This window comes from Stegostoma tigrinum, chromosome 37 (assembly GCF_030684315.1).
Source record: "Stegostoma tigrinum isolate sSteTig4 chromosome 37, sSteTig4.hap1, whole genome shotgun sequence".
NCBI classification, from domain to species: domain Eukaryota; kingdom Metazoa; phylum Chordata; class Chondrichthyes; order Orectolobiformes; family Stegostomatidae; genus Stegostoma; species Stegostoma tigrinum.
Genome location: NC_081390.1, coordinates 8125250 through 8151013, shown reverse-complemented (window position 1 = coordinate 8151013; position 25764 = coordinate 8125250). Strand labels below are relative to the sequence as shown.

The following is a 25764-nucleotide window of genomic DNA, read 5'->3' as shown; positions in this document are numbered from 1 at the left end:
GAATGAGATCATTATCTAAAAAAGGGAGAAATTGCTGTCTTAGATGGCCAGCACAGATACAACTGGCCAAACAGCACCTCTGGGTATTAATGACTTTATGATACTAGGACAACAAAGTTAACTCATCTCTTTAAATAACATAATGGGATCTTGCGTCAGTCTGAAAGCCAAGTGAGTTTATGATGTTGTGGTGCTGAGAGACCTGTCTCAAGGAAGGGCAGGTCTGGGTGTTAAATATTCCTGGTTGCAAGTTTCTCAGACAAGAGAAGAATGGGAAATACATTTGGTCAAAAACATTGCAGTACTGGAGAGAGAGGATATTTGTGGGTTCAGACAATTAGTTTGGCTAAAGATAAAGAATAAGAAAGGTGCAGTCATATTACTTGGCATAATCTATAGATCACCAATTAGTGGGCAGGATGTAGAAGATCAAATCTGCAAATAAATTCGAGAGATGCAAACATCATTGTTATAATGAAGTACCTTAATTACCTGTATGTAGACTGGGATAGTGCAGTGTGACATGCAGCAAGGGACAAGTGTTCCTGGTTAGTGTTCACGAGCATTTCCGACAGCAATGACTGTCCAGTACAACAGGAAAGGAGGCACTGCTAAACCTTGTTCTTGGGAATGACATCAAATAGGTCAAGTGAGAGTGGGGGACAGTGATCCTTTTATCTTAAGATTTTCGATGACGGTGTGGAAAATAAAATTGGTCACTGTAGAGCAGGGAGAATCAACTGGTGGAGCGTTGATTTCAGTCGGCAAGAATGGAACTGGGCCAGTTCAATCATGGCTAAAGGTCATTGGGAAAATAATCATTGAACAATGGGCTACCTTCAAAGAGGTGGTTTTTGGGCCCAGTCAAGGTCAATTACCTCTCAAGGGAAAGGTGATCTAAACCAATCCAGAGCTCCACGGATGTCCAAAGGAAATAGAGAATAAGGAAGAAGAAAAAGTGTGCTTATGGCAGGTATCGGGTTAGCTCAATTGGCGAGATGGCTGGTTTGTGACGCAGAGTGATGCCAACACAGCAGATTCAGTTCCCACACAGGCTGAGGGTTACCATGAAGGCCCTATCTTAACCTCTCCTCTTGCCTGAGCTGTGGTGATCTGTTGTTTAAATCACCACTAATGAGAGAGCAGCCCAACATTCTGGTAGGACAACGGTGACTTTGCAGATAGTAAGTACAATTATTAACCAAGACAAGTGAACCTGCTTGGTCTGAGGATTCAGATTGACAGTTAGCTACTCTCTCCTCCCCATTTATGGCCCAACCAATTAGCATTTCCCTCTCAATGTATGAAATGATGTTTCTTATTTGCAAGTTTGTTTCTTGCATCCTTGTCCTGATGAGTTCAAGATGCAAAGCTTTAACTTCTAATCTCCTTTTTAGCAATATTTAAATGCTGTACTAACCTGCCAAGCCAGAGATATGAGTATAACTGACTAAGCCATGGTGATAGTTCAGGACTTCAACTGAGACCTCAAACCTTGGAAAAACAGTCTATCTGCTAAGACCATGTGGTGAAAAAAGTATCAGTGGTTAAATTTCACATTTCTAATATCCCCTCAATCTTTTTATTTTGTTGCAGGCATTGTTTGCCGCAGGAGAAGATAAGTGGGGAACTGACGAGACCACATTCATTAAAGTATTTTGCAGGAGGAATTTTGCTCATTTGCGAAGAGGTAGAGTGTAAATATCCAACTTTCTCAAATATTGTCCACATGCTCTACTACTGTGATGGTGTTTCTCAGTTAAAGTAGCTTCCTTCACTGGCTGTTGATACCTGACAAACAAGCCCTTCCCTCATCCCCATTATTCATGAGTATGGTTCCCGGAGAAGCAGGAAAGTATCGCAGTGGGCTGAGGGTCAGCATGGTTTATGTGCACACTGGGAAATGTTGGAGCTGTTCAATGGTCATTTTATCACCTTTAATGAAGGCCTGGTTGGCTCAGTGGCAAGTGTGTGACTTAGAGTAACGCCAACAACATGGCTTCAGGCCCTGCTCTGACTGAGGTACAGTTAGGCCTTGCTTCTGATTGATGATTTACTTATTGTCACATATATCATGAAGATACAGTAAAAAGTGTTTTGTCGCCACAATCTGGTGCCACTTTGAGGTACAGTAAGGGTAAAAAGAAATTACTTAAAAATTCATCTTCGGTTAAAATTGGGGTCTCAAACATGGCTTTAGGGCTTCTGCAAGGTGATCAAGGAGTGATGCTCCAGGAGACCGAGGTTCTGCTGCCGCCACCTTACTGACACTGCCAGGAGTCCAGGCTCTGGGCCCATGGCCGCCAGGAGTCCAGGCTCTGGCCCTGCCCCTGAGAGTGGAAGACGAGCATGAACAGAAACTGTTAGAAGGTGTCAAGAGAAACCGTTTGGAGATGAGCCGTCATCACACAGCCAGGTCCTGCTTTTTGATAGAGCACAGTTTTAGTGGAGTGGAATGAATGCTCTAAGAATAGAGTATTGTCAGAATTACCCGTTTGTCTAGTTGCAAGTTTGCAAGCACCCTTGGCTAGCAGCTCTCAGAATGCAAGACTTGTACCCTTAGGGCCTTGATTGCAGGCCAAGGATCCTAGGGAGCCTTGCCTCTCTCTGTGGATCGCCAGCCAAACTTTGGATGGAAAATTGGCCTTTGTTTTTCAGTGTCACTGTACCTTTCCAACTGATTTATCATAGTGCTTGTCACTCAGCGGCTGAGAAAGTTCAGCCCACTACTTCTGTGCTACCCCTTTTCTTTTGCATAATCTTAAATTCAGCTGTACCTATTCCACAAACTTCCTGTTGATTTGCCATAAAGACATCAATCATAAATCTGTTTGAAAATGTACTTCACTGTTTCCTCATAACTGAGTTTGCTGTTGCTTTTTATTGCAAATTTACACATTTAAATGTCATCATTGGCGGTTCGCTGCAGATGAGGATGACTGTCCAGTCTCGGTGAGTCTGTAGGTGGCTCTATAGACCGATATGGCTACTACAGGCTGTTACACTTGGGGCAGGTGGTGGTCATGGGAAGGGGTGTGGGGCGTGGGTGTGACAGCACGCACCTTTCCTGTTTTCACCTAGCTTCTGCTTTTTCCCCAAAGACCAGTCTCCAAGTGCTTGATGCTTTCCCGGAGCTTGATGCTCCTCCTCCATTTGGACGGTCTTGGGCCAACAATTCCCCGGTGTCTGTGGGAATGCTGCATTGACCCCCTGAGGGTATCCCTGAAACACTTCCTCTGCCCACCCAGGGCTCGTCTGCCATTTCGGAGCTGGGAGTAAAGCACCTGCTCGGGGAGTCTCTTATCGGTCACGCAGACAACGTGTCCAACCCTTCACAGCCTATCAAGGATGGCCAGTGCCTCGACACTGGTGATGTTGGTCTGGTTGAAGACACTTGGTGTGTCTGTCTTTCCAGCAGATTCACAGGATCTTGCATTTAAACATTCTCATACATCAGTATTGCAATAGTCCTGGAAGCATTGTAAAACACTTTTGACTTGTCTTATTGACTACTGGACCAATTTTAATTTCTACTGAACAATAATTCCTTGCTTTCCTGTATTTTCTTCAACATCGGTTGATTAGGTCCCAAAAGTATCTGTGTCATTCACAGTCCAGCAGTTGATTAGAACCTGTGTTCCCTGCAAAGCTGTTGTGAAACACTATCATTTTAGATCGATTAAAGTGACTTCATAAGCATAATTCAGCCAAATGTTTCCACATTAAACACAATTGCAAACATGACGTGGCAGCTAACCAGAGTGCAGTAATTTCAGAGTACATGCCTCATGGCTGGTAAGCAGACACTCCCTATAGATACTCACTTAGTAAATGTAATGGTGTTTACTCATCCTGCTGACACAGAGCCCTACTATTGTGCCATACCCGTTCTTCCCAAGTTCAATGGAAACAAAAGGAACTATTGAAAATCAACATTAATTAACCATTCTGAATCTACAAAAAAGGATACAAAATATTATCTTTTATCACATAGTCTTAGAGCTGTACAGCACAGAAACAGTCCCTCTGTCCAACTCGTCTACACCGACCAGATATCCTAAATTAATGTAGACTGATTTGCCAGCTTTTGGCCCATATCCCTCCAAACCTTTCCTACTCATATACCCATCCACATATCAAAGCACAATATCTAAACCCAGTAAATGTGCTGGACTCTGATATTGCATTTCTCCCACAGTCTAAAGATGCGCTGGGTTCAGTGGATTGACCGTGCTAGAAAAAAAAACCTGCTTTGAAGTGTCCAGGGATGTGTATGTTAGGTCGATTTGGCCAAGGTAACACAAAACCTCATGTGGGGTTATGGCGATGAGGCAAAGGCATGGCTTCCTCTTTGGAGGGTCAGTGCAGACGCTAAGAGTTGATTGGCCTCCCTCCCCACTGTAGGGATTCTGTGGTTCGAGGTCAAAGGGTCCAGAGTTACAGTTTTGACATCACGGGATGTTGGCCCGCTTGCAGAGGAAATCAATTTGAATGACACAAAGTGCCGACAAAATCTGGTGCAGATTGGTTTTTTGTTTTTCAAAGGAAAACATATAATGAGTGCAATTTTCAAATATCTGGTTGTGTTGGCTCTGTCCTGACTGCCAGAAAATTGCAATCTGCAGAAATCAATACTGGTTTGAATATCCTAAAGAGAAGCTGCTCTTCCCTGAAATAACTGACAGTAGCCCAAGTGTTCTGATAGTCAGAGTCAGCACTGGAGACATCTGTGGGTTGCTGTAGAAATCATATGGTTAGCTGCATGGAGTTTGCTGGGAAAAATCAAAACTTCAATAGCCACTTCCCCTGCCCTGGAACCTTCCAGGAAAGCCCATTAGATTTGAAGATTCTGGAAGGTTCTGATTCTCATCTGAACTTAATAGTTAGAATCATCATAGAATCCCTACAGTGTGGAAACAGGCCATTCAGCCTGTCGAGTCAATGGCAACCCTCCAAAGAATACCCCACCCTATTCCTGTAATGTTGCATTTCTCATGGCTAATCCACTCAGCCTGCACATCCTTGGGCACTTTAGCATGGCCAACTTACCTAACCTGCTCATCTTTGGACTCAAAGTTACTGCAAGATTTTAGAGAGTTTAAAAACAAGCAGTAGCTCCCAACAATTGGACTAAAATGTGAGACCACCTCCCCTGCTCCTAGACAGCACTCCCCCACCATGGCCCTGACCCCACACATCACTGCGCCATGATCGGCAACCTAATAGCCCCCACAACCTGCCCCTTCTCCTTCCAAGACACACTGCCCCAGCCCCTGAGCTGACACCAATGCCCACCATTCCATCCTGGACCTGACATCTTCCCCAGACCTGAACTCCCAAACTGCCCCAAGGACTCACACTCTTACTGGCATCCTACCATTATCACCCACCTGCCCCCATCACATGGCCATCCAACTCTCACCTCCCATCCTGCCTCCTCATTTGTCTTCTGTACTTGCCCTTTTAGCCCTTTCACAATGTCTGTTGGACATTTAAATTTGAGAATACTGCACTCCATGCTATAAAGTGTGGAGTGCTTTCGCTTATTTGAAGTGGCTGGACAAGCTAGTAGTAACAGGTTCCTGTCCAGGAATCTGCATACACATGTCAGCTAAAGGTAACTGACTATATCTGTCCCCAGTCATATTAAAATAGTAGGATTTCTGACAGTGGTTGGAAGTATTAGGTCATTTTCTTTTCATTGTAATATAAGAATATTATTTGGTTTTGGATATTTAGAAAGAGTAATGATCACAATTTCCTTTGCTATTGGCTAGATACACAATATGGTGGCACAGTGACTCAGTGGTGAGCACTACTGCCTCAGTGCCAGGGACCTGGGTTCAATCCCACCCTCGGGCGGCTGTGTGTGTGAAGTTTGCACATTCTCCCTACATCTGCATGGGTTTCATCCAGGTGCTCCGGTTTCCTCCCACAATCCAAAAGATGTGCAAGCTAGGTGGATTGGCCGTGCTAAATTGCCTGTAGTGTTCAAGGATGTGTCGATTAGGTTGGGTTTGGGTGGGATGCTTGGCGGGGGGGCTGCTGATGTGGACTTGTTGGGTTGAAGAGCCTGTTTCCTGTAGGGATTCTAAATGCAAATTAGTGAGCGGTAATATTTAGAGCAGAAGGTTCAACATGCACTTCCGGGACCATGTGTTGACCCTGGTGACTGACAAACTGACTGGAAACTTGAGCTGATTCAACACTTTCCTCACAATATCCTAATTTGCAACAAGCCTTTTTTTTAGCATTGGTTCCTGGTGCATGGCTCAATTTCAAAATTACAGCCTTTTATTTTCAAAACTTTCCATTCATCCTCATGCCTGTGACCTTCTTCAGCTTGTCAGTTCTTCAGGATCTTCAATTCTGGCCTCTCAAGCATCCCTTATTTTGTTGTTCTGGCTTTGCTGTCCCTACCTTTAGTTATTAAGGCCCTCCCCTCAGCAATTCTCTACTCTGATTTTTATGAATATATTCGTCTCGTCCATTTCTGCATGTCTTGGCCATGACTTATGGATGCTGTTATTGAGACCATTGTTTTCAGTCTCTGCTTCAAGCTCGTTTCCTTGTCTACCACCTTTATCTGTCTCCCTGGCAAGCTTTAGTCAATGTGACCTATCATCACCTTGTGTGTGTATATGTTTTGTTGAATGAAAAGAACCAGGGCCCTGTGTACTAGTGGACGTAGCTTCTAGTACGTGCAAGTGTGTCATACTAGGCCAATCCTGAATTGGTTATCACAGTAATTCCTTACCAACACAGGATTATCCCACAAATCTTGTCAAATTGCAGAATCCCATCTGATTTTCAACATGATAAAATGTGAGGCTGGATGAACACAGCAGGCCAAGCAGCATCCCAGGAGCACAAAAGCTGACGTTTCGGGCCTAGACCCTTCATCAGAGAGGGTCTAGGCCCGAAACGTCAGCTTTTGTGCTCCTGGGATGCTGCTTGGCCTGCTGTGTTCATCCAGCCTCACATTTTATTATCTTGGAATCTCCAGCATCTGCAGTTCCCATTATCTCTGATTTTCAACATGTGTGTTTCGCCAGTATGGTCATTGAGTATGATCAGTACCTTGTTTGTTGTGACCAGCTGAAGGGGCAGGCTGTTTGATACAATCTACTATTACATATTTGAGTTGTAGCAGAATACCGTTTTGGTTTGACAGGAGCAACCTGTTAATGGTGAACACTACTTGTATTGCTGTTGTATAATCGCAGCTGTTGCTAAACTTTTAAGATGCCCGTGGAATGGTGAGGTAATGCACAATAAGGTGCCATCTGTTTTAACTCAACCAAATGGGTGACCTTTTTTTTGGTTAATTTCTCAGGGAAATGCCCTTACCTATGGGAATCTACCCACCCGGGTTAAAATTTAAACAATGTCGTAGAAGTAGTGGTTTTGCTACTTAAATTCATAATCTTGCCATATAATGGGAACTGCAGGTGCTAGAGCATACAAGATAACAAAGTGTGAAGCTGGATGAACACAGCAGGCCAAGCAGCATCTCAGAGCACAAAAGCTGATAAGATTTGTGGGATAATCCTGTGTTGGTAAGGAATTACTGTGATAAAATTTAAACAATGACTGACACTTAGCTGTCAATTAGCATGAATGTGTATGGTTTCCATGGCAATGCATCAACCCATCAGACTCCTCATGCCAACCAATCAATACTCTACTCTCCTCATGTCGTAGAAGTAGTGGTTTTGCTACTTAAATAATGAGAATAATCTTAATTGCCTTGAAGATGTAAATGAGATACAGTACATAAGATGCCTATTTTTGGCTGCCAGTTCGTGTGTCAGATTATTGAAATCAATACAAGGTCACAGTCCTGTGAGGGTGCATTCCTGGCATTGAGCTACACAGACTTGTGATTCGTGGCGATTGGGTAATAACCAACAAATTGGAAACACTAAGAGTCAAGTATACTAACTTTTAGCCTGATTCTTCATTTGTCATTCACTTTTCAAGCAAACATCTCTTGACTTGCTTATGTAGATTTGTAAAATGTGCCTTCATTAATTGTCTATATCAATAGCTCAGTTGGCTGGACAGCCAGTTTGTAATGTGGAGCGATAGCAACAGCACAGGCTCAGTTCCTGCACTGGCTGAGGTTACCACGAATATTTCACCTTCTTAACTTGCCCAGTGTCTGAGATGTGGTGACATTTAGGTTAAATCACCATCTGTCTTATCTCTCTATTGAGAGAGCAACCCTGTGATGGTCTGGGACTCTGGTGACTTTTTCCTATATCAGTGCACTCTTTGTGAACTTCAATATTATAAAGTACGAAAACCTTTCATTTAATCAACTGTTGCTCTTGAAACTGTTCAAAATTGTTTATGAAAGGGCCACTGATAGCTTCAAATGTCTAAATAGTGACTCACATCTCTTCTTGCAGTGTTTGAAGAATACTATCAAATAACTAACAAAGATATTGAAGACACCATCAAAGATGAAATGTCTGGCACATTTCAAATGGCGATGCTAGCTCTGGGTAAGGATTACGTTATCTCCAAACTGTGTCTATAATCGTAGAATGTGCAATGTCCCAAGAAATGTTTGAATTATAAACCTCTGCCTTTGAAAGAAGGTAAATGTGTGACACCCGGTGAAGAGCTCCAACGACAGCCAGGCAACAGGTAACTTCTTTCTCAGGGTATATTCAGTCATACCACTGTTCAGCAGTGAAACAGACCCTTCAGTCCAACTTGTCCATACAGGCCAGATAGGACTAGATTAATTTAGGCTATCTGCCAACATTTGGCCCATACCGCTCCAAACCCTTCCTATTTGTATACCCATACAGATGGCTTTTTAAACGTTGTAATTGTACCAGCCTCTACCACTTCCTCTGGCAGCTCATTCCATACATGCACCGCCCGCTGCTTGAAAAAGTTACTCCTTGGGTCCCTGCTAAATCTTGCATCTGTGACCTTAAACCTATGCCTTATAATTGTGGATTCTACTACCCTAGGGAAAAGACCTTGACTATTCACCCTGTCCACGTCCCTCATGATTTTATAAACCTTTATAAGCTCATGCCTTAGCCTCTTTGGGGAGAAAAGCCTCAATCTATTCAGCCTGTGTGAATGGCTCAAACCCTCCAGACCTGGCAAGATCAAGGTAAAGCATTTCCAAACCCTTTTCAAGTTTCACAAAATCCTTCCCATAGCAAGGAGACCAGAATGGAGTGCACTATTTCAAAAGTGGCCTAACCAATGTCTTGTACTGCCTCAACATGATCACCCGAATCCTGTACTCTCAGGAGCAGAAAATAATTGAAAGAAGGCTGGTGCTGGAATTGACCCTGCATATTTTCAAGGGGATGAAAAATCATTGATTGTTCAAGAAATGCAATCACTGGTGTCTGGTTGGACAACTTATCTTGATCAAGTGACTTTGGATTAGCTTTCAGGCAGCCCAGCTTGTTTTTTTTTTACTTATGCCCCAAATGAAGTTAATGAAATGGGTTTCAGTTTTAAAATTCCTGACAGCTTCTAAATTGCAAACAAAAAATTTGCTGTCCAAAGAAGTACTTTGTGATCATCCTCTGCATAAATTAAACTGTTACTATTTTATAATGTAATTATGTCATGCAAAATCTGAGAGATTGCAGGGGTCAATTTTCAAATAAGGTATATTTAACACCTAGAATTTTGTATCAATGGGGAATCTTGTACTGAGAGTATCGCTTAGTCCTATTCTAATATCTTTTTAAAACGCAATTTCATGTGGACTGCAAATGAGACTTTTAAATGTGAATTATTAATGAAAGCACTAATCTTTCTGACTAAATCATAGATTCATACAACACAGAGACAGGCCTTTCAGTTCGACTCATCCATGGTGATTAAGTTCCCAAACTAAACTAGTCGCATTTATTTGCGTTAGGTTCATTATCCCTCTTAAACCATTCCTATTCATGTATCTGTCACCAAATGACTTTTTTAAATCTTGTAACTGTACTTGTATCTATCTTTTGGCAATTTATTCCATCCACACATATAGCAAACAACTTAGGATTGCATGAATATTTTGACATTCATGTAGATTTTCATGAAAGGAACTTTGTCTATTGTTTTTATCTTGTACCTTCTCAATGGTTTTGTTACTCGTGAATTGAAATTATTTCTCTCTTATTCTTTTCACTGTAGTGCAATATGCAAAGAACCCAGCTGCCTATTTTGCAACAAAACTTTATGAATCGATGTCGGTGAGTGTTAGAAAAGGTTTCCTTTGTTTAAATTGACTTTCATCTGTTATACACTGTAGTGTATTGGGAGCTTTGTCTCAATGCTTTAAGAGTTCTTTCCTGTTGGCTGACACTTCTGATTATACTCTCTTTTTCTTTCTGGTGTTGGCCCTCTTTGCTTTTATGTCTGCTTTCATCACCCTTGTCCTCAAAAGGCAACCCTTGATTAAGCTGTCATTGTAAGCTACTGTCCCTTGTCCAACCTCCCTTTCCTCTCCAAAGTCCTTGAATGAGTTCTCATCTCTTCATACTACTGTGTTCCCTGGCAAACATATATGTCTCAGGCTTAGAGATAATGGGAACTGCAGGTGCTAGAGCATACAAGATAACAAAGTGTGAAGCTGGATGAACACAGCAGGCCAAGCAGCATCTCAGAGCACAAAAGCTGACGTTTCGGGCCTAGACCATTCTTCAGAGAGTGGGATGGGGAGAGGGTTCTGAAATAAATAGGAAGAGAGGGGGAGGCAGACCGAAGATGGAGAAAAAAGAAGATAGGTGGAGAGGAGAGTATAGGTGGGGAGGGGATAGGTCAGTCCGGGGAGGACGGGACAGGTCAAGGAGGCAGAATAAGGTTGTTAGGTGGGAAATGGAGGTGCGGCTTGAGGTGGGAGGAAGGGATGGGTGAGAGGAAGAACAGATTAGGGAGGCAGAGACAGGCTGGGCTGGTTTTGTGATGCAGTGGGGGGAGGGAACTCCCCCTCTTATTCCTTAGACGACATGTCCATCATGGGCCTCCTGCAGTGCCACAATGATGCCACCCGAAGGTTGCAGGAACAGCAACTTATATTCCGCTTGGGAACCCTGCAGCCCAATGGTATCAATGTGGACTTCACAAGCTTCAAAATCTCCCCCCTCCCCCACTGCATCCCAAAACCAGCCCAGCTCATCCCCTCCCCTCATACAACCCATTGTTAGCTGCTAATAGTCCCCATTAGTAGCTATACCTTCTCCCAGAGCTATCAATTTCCACTCTTTTGCCTGTTCAACTGTTCTGGTCTCTCTTTCGGCTCTATCTTCACCTATCGTATACTCCTTATCCTCACCCAATCATGTGCATGAGAAACCTAACATTTTCCAAGCTACCATCCGTTCTGAGGAAGTGTTGCTGGGCCTGAAACATAAACTCTGATTTCACTGCACAGATGCTGCCAAACCTGCTGATTTTTTTTTCCCAGCAATTTCTGTTTTTGTTTCTCATCTCTCAGACCCTTTCCTAGTTTCCTGGAACTTCACATTTGCTCTTTTCTCTCTTTGCCCATGTCTCTCTTTCAATCTGTCACAGTACCGAGACAGCACTTTCTTACCAAATTCACAAATGACATCTAATGGGACTGTGACAAAGAAAAACATTTCACCTCAGTATTTTCCTTAACCTCCAATGCTGTCCCACATGGCTCTATTCTTAACTATCTAACCATAACAGGCCTCTCTTCCTGCTCCCACACCATTGCCTCCAACCCCCCAAAATCTACCCTTGGCCCATATAACTATTTTCAATCTACATACTGCTCTTTGGACATATCTGAAAGCACAGCATTAGTTTTCACATCTAGGCTGATGACACCTTGTTCTATGTCACTACCATATCTCCGGACTCCCTCAGTCATTATAGCATCAGACTACTTGTCCAACATCAATAATGGCAGAGTAGAAATTTCCTATAATTCAATGTTAGGAACGCAGAACTCTTTTTGTTTTCAGTCCTGATTGTAAACTCTATTCCCTAGCTCCTGACTCCAGCCCTTTCCGTAACAGATTGTGGTTAAGCCAGTCTGCTCATAATCTCAGTGTTATGTCTGACTGCCATTTGAGTTTCTGACCTTATATGGTGATGGCACCAAGACTGTGTTGAATTCCACCACCATAACATTGCCCAGTTTCAGTTTATCTGCTGTGAAACCCTTATGCATGCCTTTGCCATCTCAGGCCAATACATTCCTGGCTATTCTCCGACATTCTACCCTTCTCCATCTGTTAGACGCAATATCATTCAAAAATCTCCCCTTGCCTTAACGTCCACCAAATCACATTCCCCTCTCAATCCTGTACTGCCTGACCTATGTTAAAGCCTAGTCAAACAATGAATTTTATTGTAAATTCTAATCTTATTTTCAAATCCCTTCCTCAATATCCATATAATATCTTCAACCCCTCTAATCATCTGAAATACCTTTACATTTCCAGCAATGTTCAAGAGATCATAATTAATTTCAATTACTCACTGTTGATGCCTGAACCTTCCGCTGCCTGGGACAGCTCCCTCTCCTCCCCCCCATACCTCTCTGCTTCTCACTTCTTTATGATGCACCTTGTTAACTGAACCTTTGGTTATCTGACTTAATATCTCTTCACATGGTTCTGTGTCATACTTTACTTTGCAATGCTCCAATGAAATGCCTTATGCTGGTTTTCTGTGTTAGATGCACTGTTTCTACAAGAATATCCTGGTTCCTAACATTGAAAGTTGGGTCTTATTAATAATTGTAGAATTGTATGACCCACAGAGTTAATAATTGCACTATTTGGAATGATCTAGAATTAAAATTAGAACTCAGTTTTGTGTCACGTGTACTAATGTACAAAAGAATACGAGTACAATGAAAAGTGTAAGATAACAAAGTGTGGAGCTGGATGAACACAGCAGGCCAAGCAGCATCTCAGGAGCGGAAAAGTTGACGTTTCAGGCCTAGACCCTTCATCAGAGAGGGGGATGAGGAGAAGGTTCTGGAAAAATTAGGGAGAGAGGGGGAGGCGGACCAAAGATGGAGAGAAAAGAAGATAAATGGAGAGGAGAGTATAGGTGGGGAGGTAGGGAGGGGATAGGTCAGTCCAGGGAAGACGGACATGTCAAGGAGGTGGGATGAGGTTAGTAGGTAGGAAATGGAGGTGCGGCTTGAGGTGGGAGGAAGGGATGGGTGAGAGGAAGCAGAGACAGGCTGGGCTGGTTTTGGGATGCAGTGGGGGGAGGGGATGAGCTGGGCTGGTTTTGGAATGCGGTGGGGAAGGGGAGATTTTGAAGCCTGTGAAGTCCACATTGATACCATGGGGCTGCAGGGTTCCCAAGCGGAATATGAGTTGCTGTTCCTGAAACTTTCGGGTGGCATCATTGTGGTACTGCAGGCGGCCCATGATGGACATGTCGTCTGAAGAATGGGAGGGCGAGTTAAAATGGTTCGCGACTGGGAGGTGCAGTTGTTTATTGCGAACCGAGTGGAGGTGTTCTGCAAAGCGGTCCCCAAGCCTCCGCTTGGTTTCCCCAATGTAGAGGAGGCCACACCGGGTACAATGGATACAGAGTATATCACATTGGCAGATGTGCAGGTGAACCTCTGCTTAATGTGTAATGTCATCTTGGGGCCTGGGATGGGGGTGAGGGAGGTGGTGTGGGGGCAAGTGTAGCACTTCCTGCGGTTGCAGGGGAAGGAGCCAGGTGCGGGGTTGGAGGGGAGTGTGGAGCGAACAAGGGAGTCACGGAGAGAGTGGTCTCTCCAGAAGGCAGACAAGGGTGGGGATGGGAAAATGTCTTGGGTGGTGGGGTTGGATTGTAGATGGCAGAAGTGTCAGAGGATGATGCGTTGTATCTGGGGGTTGGTGGGGTGGTGTGTGAGAACGAGCGGGATCCTGTTAGGGCAGTTGTGGCGGGGGCGGGGTGTGAGGGATGTGTTGCGGGAAATGCCGGAGACGCGGTCAAGGGCGTTCTCGACCACTGCGGGGGGAAAGTTGTGGTCCTTGAAGAACTTGGACATCTGGGATGTGCGGGAGTGGAATGCCTCATCCTGGGAGCAGATGCGGCTCAGGCGGAGGAATTGGGAATGGGGATGGAATTTTTGCAGGAGGGTGGGTGGGAGGAGGTGTATTCTAGGTAGCTGTCGGAGTCAGTGGGCTTGAAATGGATATCAGTTACTAGCTGAGGGATGTGTTGGAGATGGCCCAGGTCAACTTGAGCTTGGGGTGGAAGGTGTTGGTGAAGTGGATGAACGGTTCGAGTTCCTCTGGGGAGCGAGAGGCGGCGCCGATACAGTCATCAATGTAAGGAGGAAGAAGTGGGGTTTGGGGCCTGTGTAGGTGCGGAAGAGGGACTGTTCCACCTAACCTATAAAGAGGCAGGCATAGCAGGGGCCCATGCGGGTGCCCATGGCCCCCCCATGGTCTGTAGGAAGTGGGAGGAATTGAAAGAGAAGTTGTTGAGGCTGAGGACGAGTTCGGCTAGGCGGATGGAGGTGTCGGTGGCGGGGGACTGGTCGGGCCTGCAGGACAGGAAGAAGCGGAGGGCCTTGAGGCCATCTGCATGAGGAATACAGTTCATCCACTTTACCAACACTATCCACCCCAACCTCAAGTTGACCTGGGCCATCTCCAACACATCCCTCACCTTCCTGGACCTCTCAGTCTCCATCTCAGGCAACCAGCTGGCAACTGATGTCCATTTCAAGCCCACTGACTCCCACAGCTAACCAGAATACACCTCCTCCCACCCACCCTCCTGCAAAAATTCCATCCCCTATTCCCAATTCCTCTGCCTGAGCCGCATCTGCTCCCAGGATGAGGCATTCCACTCCCGCACATCCCAGATGTCCAAAGTCTTCAAGGACCGCAACTTTCCCCACGCAGTGGTCGAGAACGCTTTTGACCACGTCTCCGGCATTTCCCGCAACGTATCCCTCACACCCTGCCCCCGCCACAACCGCCCTAAGAGGATCCCCTTCGTTCTCACACACCACCCCACCAACCTCTGGATACAACGCGTCATCCTCCGACACTTCCGCCATCTACAATCCAACCCCACCACCCAAGTCATTTTCCCATCCCCACCCTTGTTTGTCTTCTGGAGAGACCACTGTCTCCATGACTCCCTTGCTCGCTCCACACTGCCCTCCAACCCCACCACACCCGGCACCTTCCCCTGCAACCGCGGGAAATGCTACACTTGCCCCCACACCTCCTCCCTCACCCCCATCCCAGGCCCCAAGATGACTTTCCATATTAAGCAGAGGTTCACCTGCACATCTGCCAATGTGGTATACTGTGTGTCCTCTGTACCCGGTGTGGCGTCCTCTACATTGGGGAAACCAAGCGGAGGCTTGGGGACCGCTTTGCAGAACACCTCCGCTCGGTTCGCAATAAACAACTGCACCTCCCAGTCGCGAACGATTTTAACTCCCCCTCCCATTCTTCAGACAACATGTCCATCATGGGCCTCCTGCAGTGCCATAATGATGCCACCCGAAGGTTGCAGGAACAGCAACTCATTTTCCGCTTGGGAACCCTGCAGCCCAATGGTATCAATGTGGACTTCACCAGCTTAAAAATCTCCCCTTTCCCCACTGCATCCCAAAACCAGCCCAGTTCGTCCCCTCCCCCCACTGCATCCCAAAACCAGACCAGCCTGTCTCTGCCTCCCTAACCTGTTCTTCCTCTCACCCATCCCTTCCTCCCACCTCAAGCCGCACCTCCATTTCCTACCTACTAACCTCATCCCACTTCCTTGACCTGCCCGTCTTCCCTGGACTGACTGATCCCCTCCCTACCTCCCCACCTGTACTCTCCTCTCCACCTATCTTCTTTTCTCTCCATCTTCGGTCCACCTCCCCCTCTCTCCCTATTAATTTCAGAGCCCTCTCCCCATCCCCCTCTCTGATGAAGGGTCTAGGCCCGAAACGTCCGCTTTTGTGCTCCTGAGATGCTGCTTGGCCTGCTGTGTTCATCCAGCTCCACACTTTGTAATCTTGGATTCTCCAGCATCTGCAGTTCCCATTATCACTGATACAATGAAAAGTGTACAATGTTGCCACACACAGCGCCATCTTGCGTACAAAGTACCTCATTACTAATCTTAGCTACTGAAATAGATCAGGTGCAAAAATAAAGAAAACAGCCAGAAGTTCTACATTGCAGCTCTTCATAGTATAATTTAGGAAAATATAGAAATAAACTTCAAAGATGCTGGAATTACTATAAATCTTATTGTATTGGTGTACTCTGTTCAAGATGGTCGACTCTTAAACTCTGTTTAGAGCCCCTAGGTGACCTAATGATTAACAAGTACATATAAATGGAAAACGTGAAGTATAAGTAGATTTGCTAACAAATAAAAATTCCATCCTGTGAACATCAAAAAGTTGGTGATCAAGTCCTTGGGGTTTACCTGTCTGCATCCTTTTCATTCACTTTACCGTTGTTGAATAGAATTCACATTGTTCAATCGAAAAAGCTTATCACTGCAAATAAGTCAAATTTCTGACAAAATTCTCTCCTTATCTGTCTTGTTTCCTGTGACATGGGCATATAGCCAAGTGTGAGCCAGACTGGATTGTTTTATAGCTATGCATTTCATTCAACAGTTGAATTGATGCAAATGCAATTGTTACTGCAATGCCAATTCATATAAATCCAGATGTCAGTGAGAAAAGTTAATCATGCTGACTCCTGAGGGTCTATATTATGAGTGGATTATAACAAGAATTTAGTGTTTTCTTTGTGCAAATTTTAACAATGGGAAGTTGCAGCAGCAATGCAACCATTACTATTTTACGATCAAGTCACCATACCCTCTGCAAACACTGGACACTTTTTTTTGGACCAGTGAACCAATGGATTGCTTCTTTGAAACCAAATGTATTAACATTTGTGATATAATTAATCACCAATTATGTCAAAAGAAGAACAGTACATCTGTTTTGGTGCAGTTTAGCCATCTGTCATGATAGCTTTCAAAACAAAATAGATTTCTTTAATTTAGCAGTCAGATTAATGAGATAACAAGGTGTAGAGCTGGATGAACACAACAGGCCAAGCAACATCAGAGGAGCAGGAAAGCTGACGTTTCAGGCCTAAACCCCTACTATCTCAGATTAATGAGATGTATATAATTCAGAAAGGTGAAAGAACGTAGATAAGATTGGGCGATGCTGATGAACAGCGCAATGAAATAAGGAAGTCTAAAGATATGGATGAGGGGTTCAGCAGCAGTTGATGAACTAGGACAGGATTGGAGCTGGGCAGTATTACAGAAGTTAAAATAGGCAGCCTTAGTTTTGGCATGGATGCTGGATCAGAAACTCACCTTGGATGGAATGAGATTAATACTGCAAACGAGATGCTTTAGAGAAAGGGATGGAGTTGGTCGCTGCTGAATGGGCATGTACCAAGGATCAAAGATTCAGTCTTCCAAGGACTTAATTGGAGAAAATTTCTGCTCATCTGGTATCGGATGTCAGACAATCATGAGGATAATTTAGCATTCCTAAGGAGCCAGGATCAGTGCTGGGAACTGTACTGTTTTGTGCATAGAAATAATTTGGATGAAAAGATGGTCTGAGTAAGTTTACAGACGACACAAAAATTGGTGGAGTTATGGATAATGAGGAAGATTGTCAAAGGAAACAGCAGGACATAGATCAGTTGGGCAGAGAAATAGCAGATGGATTTTAATCTGGACAAGTGTGAAGTGATACTTTTTGAGCGGTCCAGTGCAAGAGAAAAATATATAGTAAATAGCAGGACCCTTAGGAGCATTGATATACAGAAGGATCTTCAGGTGCAAGTTCACAGCTCCCTGAAAGTGGCAACACAAATGGAAAAAGTGGTGAAGAATCTGTACACATGCTTGCCACCTTCGGTCAGGGCAGTGAGGATAAAAGTTGCAGCTGTGTAGATGTTTAGTTAGGCCACATTCGGAGTATTATGTGCAATTCTGGTTGTCACACAACTTTGGAGAGGGTGCAAAAGAGGTTTACCAGGATGTTGCCTGGATTGGATTAGCTAGAGGGAAAGGTTGGACAAACTTGCAATGTTTTTTGCCAGAGCTTCAGTGGCTAAGGGGTGACCTGATGGAATTATATAAAATTAAGAAGCATGGATATGGTGGACCTTGGGAGTCTTTTTCCCAGGATGGAAATGTCAAGTACTAGGGACATAGGTTTAAGGTGACGGCCCGGGTTGGGGAGCGGATTTAAAGGAGAGGCAAGATTTTTACACAGCATGGTAGCTGCCTCGAAAACACAGCTAGGGCAGCTGGCAGAGGCAGATACAGTTGCAACATTTAAGAGTCATTTAGACAGACACTTAACAGGCAGGGAAATGGACCTTATGCAGGCTGATGAACGTAGCTTAGAATGGCATCATGGTCAGGACAGACATGGTGGGCCGAAGGCCCTGTTCCTGTGCCATTGTGTTCTATCTTCGAAAAGTTGTAGCATATTTGGAAATGAACGGCTGGCAACAATGTGGACTTGTATAGCACCGATTTAATTTTGTAAAATCTGACCGAGATATGTCAGAGCAGTGTAATCTAACCAGACTAAATCTGCCTCTGAGCCTCCTAAGTCTATTTTAAAGCATATCCCAAAAAGTTGATTTTATTGAGAGGCTTTTATGAAGTCTCTTGATGAATGAGGGTAAGTAGACGGGCTAGATATCTTTAGAGAGGGAATCCTAGATTGAAAAGCTGGGACAGTTTGAGGTTGGTAAGGGCAGCCAGGGGTGCACAAGAGGCCAGAATTGGAAGAAGATTTTAAAGTCCTGAGGAAGGGTCACCAGACCTGAAACGTTAACTCTGATTTTTCTTTTGCTCACAGATTGCTGAGCTTTTCCAGCAACTTCTGTTTTTGTTCCTGATTTACAGCATTCGCAGTTCTTTGGGCTTTTATCAAAGTTTGGCCTTCCACTTAATGGAGATGACTCCTGAACTGGCCGCAGGACCAGCTGGATCTAATCCCTCCTCATCACCAAACCTTGGAAAGTTGCACAGTATTGTCAACACAGATCCTTGATACGAAAGATCTTTTTGTCTTTGGGGGATGATGGTGATTTGAGGTAGTAAGGGAATGTGGGAAGTGTAGCAATGCTATAAGCCCACAGGCTGTGCAGTAAAAACAGTGACCACCTTCCAAGGCTTTTTCCTCACTTCTGTCATCTGCTGGATCCCCTGGCCTGGAAAACCCGTAGGCCATGTGTAAATACTGGAAACAGGATGAATCTGATGCTGCTAGTCCCATTTTCAACAATGTAACTAACTAACAAGCTCCTTGGAGAAGGAATGGACACTTTGCTTTTCAAAAAAAAGGGGAGGGAGCCTATGATCTGGCCGTAACCGTAGCCCACCGATTTTTTTTTTGGTGATTAGACCCAGTCCTTTGAATCAGAAGTGGTAAGATATTTTACACAATTAGCATCCACTACTGTGAGTAGCTGCTGAGTATCTGCTTATCTCTGCATGTGCTTGTTTCAATCTGACCATTCAGTATATTCAGTCACTGGATTTTAGCTGTTCTGTTCCTTTTTAGGGTGCTGGTACAGATGACAGAAGCCTCATTCGAATTATAATCTCTCGGTGTGAAGTAGATATGATTGACATCAAAGCTGAATTTATGAGGCTGTATGGAAAATCATTATATTCGTACATTCAGGTATGTCCCTAATTAATATATGCTTTTAAAAAAACTGCATATTAATCCTGCATGCTAATTCTAGTATCCTATGGACATTATTGTAAACCAAGGCTGTGAAGGCATTTAACTGTAGCATTACTTGCCCTGTTTTGGGCCCGGGCCCTAACAAACTTAGCTGGAATATCGCGTACAGTTCTAAGTGCTGCGCAGTAGGAAGAATGTGATAGTACTGGAGAAAGTGCAAGAAAGGTTTCCCAGAATGGTTCCAAGCAGGGCACAGAGGTTGGCTCTTCTGCCTTCCGGGTTTAAATCTGCCCTCTGACACCTGTCTGGAGTTTGCACGTTCTCCCTGTGTCTGTGTGGGTTTCCTCTGGTGCTCCAGTTTCCTCCCACAATCCAATATGCAGGGTAGGTGAATTGGCCGTGCTGAATTTCTCCTAGTGCCAAGGGATGTGTAAGTTCGATGGATTAGCCATGGGAAATGCAGGGTTACAGGGATAGGTCTGGGTGGGATGCTTTTGTTGGGCTGATTGGCCTGTTTCCATACTGTAGGGATTCTGTGATCTATGATGAGAAATTCTTTTGTAATCGTGGAGAAAAAATAAAATTTTGGGACTGTTTTCTTGATCGAGAAGGCTAAAAGAAGATCTGATGGAAGTTCTGAAAATTATGAGGTGCCTCAACACAATAGGGAGGAACTGTTCACACCTGTAAACAGATTGAAAACCGGAGCGCGTAGTTTTTTGCAACTGAAGCAAATGTGAGCTGGAATGATCTTTTTCTACTTGATGATTGGTAAGGGTATGGATTTCCAGGAAGCCTGTTCAATTGAGCCATTCAAAAGGCCATTAGATTATTCACATAAAAACAATGTGCAGAATCATGGAGTATTGGCACCAAGTTCACATGTTCAGAGAGCTAGTGTAGATATGATGGGCCAAAAAGCTGCCTCCTGTACCATAACTATTATGACAGAGTGTAGATAAACAGCTGCAGAAGACTCTACAGACTTAGCTGTTGCTATGGTATATATCCAGTACACTTACACTGCGAGGAAGAAAGCCTGGAAATAGATGTGAATAGAGGCTAAAATGTCAACTTAGATATTAATTGTACCCTGTTTCTATTCATTCCTGCTTCACGTATGTTCAAGACAAACCAAAAAATAATTGTTTGCGTCCGCAAAGATTCCCAGACCTTTGTGTCCAATGGTTGTCGAAATCATCAGGCCTACTGGCGGACATTGCATTCTCCGTTTCTCAGGTTACCGGGTTTGGAAAAGAATGAAGGGGAAAGTTTTTAGTTTTATATAATTAACCTTTCCAAATACAAGACAATTAGGTTTAACAAGGCATATTTGTTTTAGAGTTTGGCTTTCCTGCTTTATTATGTACTGGTTTATCCAACTGAGCACTACTGTTGCGTTGCTGAACCTACCTTGATCTGACTTCCAATGGAGCAGGCGTGACTGGCCAGATGGCCGTCTCTTGTTCCTATTTGCTATGACCTTCAGTTCAAACCAATTGAGAGCCATTAAAAGAAAGGAAAAGCCAAGTTCATTGTTCACACATGACTATGAGGTGACCCTTACATCCACTCCATCTTGATGGATATATGTAGATCTTTTTAATCAACCTGTTCAGCAACGTTATAACACATCTCTGGAGCAAATGGGACTCGATACCAGGCCTCCTAGCTCCAAGGTGGGTACGCTACCACCACATCACAGGAACCCTTTCTATTACACCTGATATTTCCAGGTGTTCTTCTCTATAAATACTCACTCACCAGGCTTAAGTCTGCTTCGCTTCTGTGGTCAGATGTGATGTGATGAGAAAGCCTATGCAGAATTCAAATTCTGGCTACTAGCGAAACCAATTTTCTGACAACCGTTATCTCACAGTGCGCTCTAACCTCATCCTTGATCCCATTACTTGCACTTGTGCTAAAACACTCTCTTCTAGGACATTGAAACTGTTGGTTGCTAAAATACAGCAGCTAGTGCTGATCCACTGCTAGCTTCGAAGATTCCTGTGCTGAGCAGTGTTTTAGGAATGCTTCATTGGAAGATTGTTCATGAAAATTGGAGGAAGGCAAATGAATAACCTTTCTCTCTCTGGTCAAAGGGATTTTGATACTGTCTAGAAGATCTGAGCCGTGGAACTTGGTTCTGTTCTGTTCTGTTATTTGATGACATAAGAACATAAGTGCCTGGAGCAGGAGTAGGCCATCCGGCCCCTCGAGCCTGCCCTGCCATTTAGTAAGATCATGGCCAATCTTTTTGAGACTCAGCTCTACTTACCCACCCACTCACCATAACCCTTAATTCCTTTAATGTTCAAAAATTTATCTCGCCTTGCCTTAAACTCATTCAGCGAGGTAGCTTCAACCTCTTCACTGGGCAGGGAATTCCACAGATTCACAACACTTTGGGTGAAGAAGTTCTTCCAGACATCAGTCCTATATCTGCTTCCCTTTATTTTGAGGTGATGCCCTCTAGTTCTAGTTGCTAGTGGAAACAACCTCCCTGCCTCCACCTTATCTATTCCCTTTATAATCTTATATATTTCTCTAAGATCTCCCCTCATTCTTCTGAATTCCAATGAGTATAATCCCAGTCTACTCAGTTTCTCCTCGTAATACAACCCTCTCAAATCTGGAATCAACTGAGTGAATCTCCTTTGCACCCCCTCCAGTGCTAGTATATCCCTTTGCAAGTAAGGAGACCAAAACTGCACACCGTACTACAGGTGTGGCCTCACCAGAACCTATACAGCTGCAGCGTAGCCTCCCTGTTTTTAAACTCCATCCCTCTAGCAATGGCAGACAAAATTCCATTTGCCTTTTTAATTACCTGCTGCACCTGCAATCCTACTTTTAGCGCTTCATACACAAGGACACCCAAGTTCCTCTGCACAGCAGCGTGCTGCAATTTTTTACCATTTAAAACGTGGTCCATGACAAGTTCCAAAAGTAGTTAAAAGGAAATTGAAACGAGAGCATAACATGCCTTGCTGACCCAGTGCTAGATCTGTAGCTGGACTTTAAATTGGTCGCATTGCTGCATAAACCATTTGCATTGTATTACTGCGCTCTCTGCATGGAACATTGTCTGACTTGGTAGCAAGGTAAAGGCAGATGTTGGCTCGAGGGCTGCCTGCATTGTTTTTATTGTAATATTTATAAGGCAGCCTGCAGCATCAATTTGGAACCAACAGTTTGCTGCTTGAGCAATTTTCCCATTATAAATTAATTATCTCATTCATGTTTGGGGGTGGGCAGGCTAACACACCTTGTGTACAGTCTGCAACATCCTTGGTAGTTGTCAGTTGTATTGCTATATATCAGATGCCTGTGGTTCCACAACTAATTCCTTAATTCTGTCCTTTGCCCTGTGGCCAGCTCCAATACCTCAGGTAGTTGGCACTTGACTTCTAACTTGGAATTTAGAAGTTATCTAGTTCCATGCTTCATTCTATCAACCCTTCTCCCCATTTCCATTCAGATTTATCATTCCTTTAAGTGCATAGAGTTGTAGGATATTGAGTCTTTCAGCAAAATATGACTTCTCTCTAATTGTCAGATCCATAAAGATGATAATCTCTCTTTCAATGTCAGCAAAACGATAGAGCTGATCATTGACTTCAGGAAGCCGGGGGGAGGGCATGCTGCATTTATATCAATGGAGCTGAGGTGGAGATGGTCAAGAGTGTCAAGTTCCTAGGACTGACGATCACCAACAATCTGTCCTGGTCCACCCAAGTTGAATCTGTGGTCAAGAAAGCACAGCAGTGCCTCTACTTCCTTGAAGCTAAGGAAGTTTGGTTTGTCTGTAAAGAGTCCTACCAATTTTTATCATTACAGCATAGAAAACATTCTTTCTGGATACATCATGGCTTGGTATGGCAACTGCTGTGCCCAGGACTATAAGAAACCAGAGAAAGTTGTGAACGTAGCCCAGTCTGTCACACAAGCCAGCCTTCCATCTATTGACTCCATCTATACTTCCCACTGCCTTAGAAAGGCAACCAGCATCATCAAAGACCCCTCCCATCCCCATCATAATCTCTTTCACCCTCTTCCCTTCCACCAGGCAGAAGATGCAAAAGCTTAAACACACGTACCATCAGATTCAAGAACAACTTCTTCCCTGTTATCAGACTTCTGAACGAACCTCTCAAATTTTAAACTTAAATGTTGAGTTCACTGTTTTTGCACCTTCTCTGCAGCGGTAACATTGCATTCCTTGCTCTGTTCTATTACCCTAATGCACTGGTGTATGGTATGATTTGCCTGTACTGCATGCAAAATGCAACTTTTCACTGTACCTAGGTACGTGTGACGATAATAAATCATAGAATGCAGCTGTCCATTTGGCCATTTATTTTGGATAAGGCTGTTGTGTAGTCTCTCTTATTCAGTAAATGAGGCAGGAAATAAAAGAAAAGGGATTAAAAAAAGAAATAACTTTGGGAAATAGTTAGAAAACTGTACAGTGAGTCAATGGTTGCCAGTACACCTGATTTAGTTATAACTGCTTTTACCTAATTTATTATATTTGCTGTTTGGTCAGTACAATGAAATGGCCAACTGAAATGCATAACATGAATAAGGCTTTTGCTTTTCCTACAGGATGATGTAGGAGGAGATTATGCGAAGATTTTGCTGCGACTATGTGGGATGGACGAAGATGAAGAATGAAGCGCATTTACAGTTTCAGATAAAATGGCCACGGCCATGGCTTTGGAAGTGAAATGCATGTCTACCCTGCCTCATTCACTCCCATTTATTTGTATTCTATATACTTCACATATTAAAGTTTCAATTCACAGTAAATTCGACATTTCGGATATAGAGCTGGATCTTGAAATACACAATGTGTTTGTTTAACAGATTTTTCATCCTGAATCAGTGTTCCCATAAATGCCAGATAAACAGTGCATTTTTGTTCTTGTCAGACTGTTTCCCATCAGTCATTGCATTAACAACTCTGTGTAAACAAAAATATGCTTTTAAACAAAAGATTAGTGTTTGAAACCTAGTTGACAGCACCTAAATTATATTGAATACGCTGAGCATTGAAAATTATAATAATGGAAGACTTTAATTTCTAAATTGGCACTTCATATTTGTTGAGCTCTGAATCCTAATTTGTGCTCAGCATGATGTTATTAAATATTTTGTTAAGAGAAGGATTTCATTTTGTATCTACTGCATTTTTAATACAAATATTATAGTTAACAGCAGATTGTGATTTGAAGATCTTGGCCCAATATTGAAAATAAAATTCCTGACAACTTTTCAACTGATTTTACTGCATTCCTTGTCTTTTGTGGCTGTATTTTTGGGTAGTTCTCGGTTAATTTCTTCACTTGCCCGAGTGTACATTTCTAGCCACTGATCATTTCCAGTTGCTGATGGAGATAATTTTTCCACACCTGGCATGCACCAATGTCTGCTGGATGGTCACCCACATTAATACAGCTATGCAGACAAAGCTTCTCGGATTCTGCAGCTGTTAAACCATTGTAAGGCAATAAGTGATGCAAATTTCAATCTGTTTAGCTGACTTTTTAATGATGTGTTTTAGATACAAGTTTTTTTTGATGTATTTGTATACATGGCAAAGTTCACAGTTTTGCTTTGTAATATGAGGGAAGGTGAAATATGTTGCATAAATGGTGCTGCCCTTAATTTTATCTTCAAGTCCTGAACCAACCTATGGAAGATTGTAAATTTGCCATGATTTCTTAATTGATGACACAAGCCAGCTACAGCTGCATTTCTTGTGACTCTCAAGACTCCAGATACGACCTTGTATTTTTAATGTGCATGAAATCTTCGGAAATCAGATCTTCACAATAAGAATTATTTAATAGCTGAGCAGCGTAGAGTGAGTGTTTTTACCAAAGAGTGATGCACTTGCTTTATTTTGCAGGTTTTGCTGTCATTCAATCCTATTTCAGAAATAAAATATGCTGCATTGCTTTTTAAACTATCCAGTGAGTTGAAATGCACATTTATATTTGCACCTGTACCTCTTTTTATCCTGCTCTGCTCTCGGCAAAGTGAGTCATACTACTCAAGCTCTTGCTTTGCTTAACTGG

At 43.5% G+C, this 25764-nt stretch overlaps 1 protein-coding gene across 1 annotated transcript in view; it reads left to right on the top strand.

Annotated features, from left to right (window-relative positions):
• LOC125467508 (annexin A4-like) overlaps positions 1–24966 on the top strand; it is a 64500-nt gene extending 39534 nt beyond the window's left edge. The window contains exons 8-12 of the mRNA XM_059640343.1: positions 1597–1690; positions 8415–8510; positions 10171–10229; positions 19553–19675; positions 24290–24966. Coding sequence (XP_059496326.1) covers positions 1597–1690; positions 8415–8510; positions 10171–10229; positions 19553–19675; positions 24290–24358 — 441 coding nt within the window. The 3' untranslated portion in view covers positions 24359–24966. The remainder of the gene's footprint in view (positions 1–1596; positions 1691–8414; positions 8511–10170; positions 10230–19552; positions 19676–24289) is intronic.
• Positions 24967–25764: the final 798 nt, after the last annotated feature.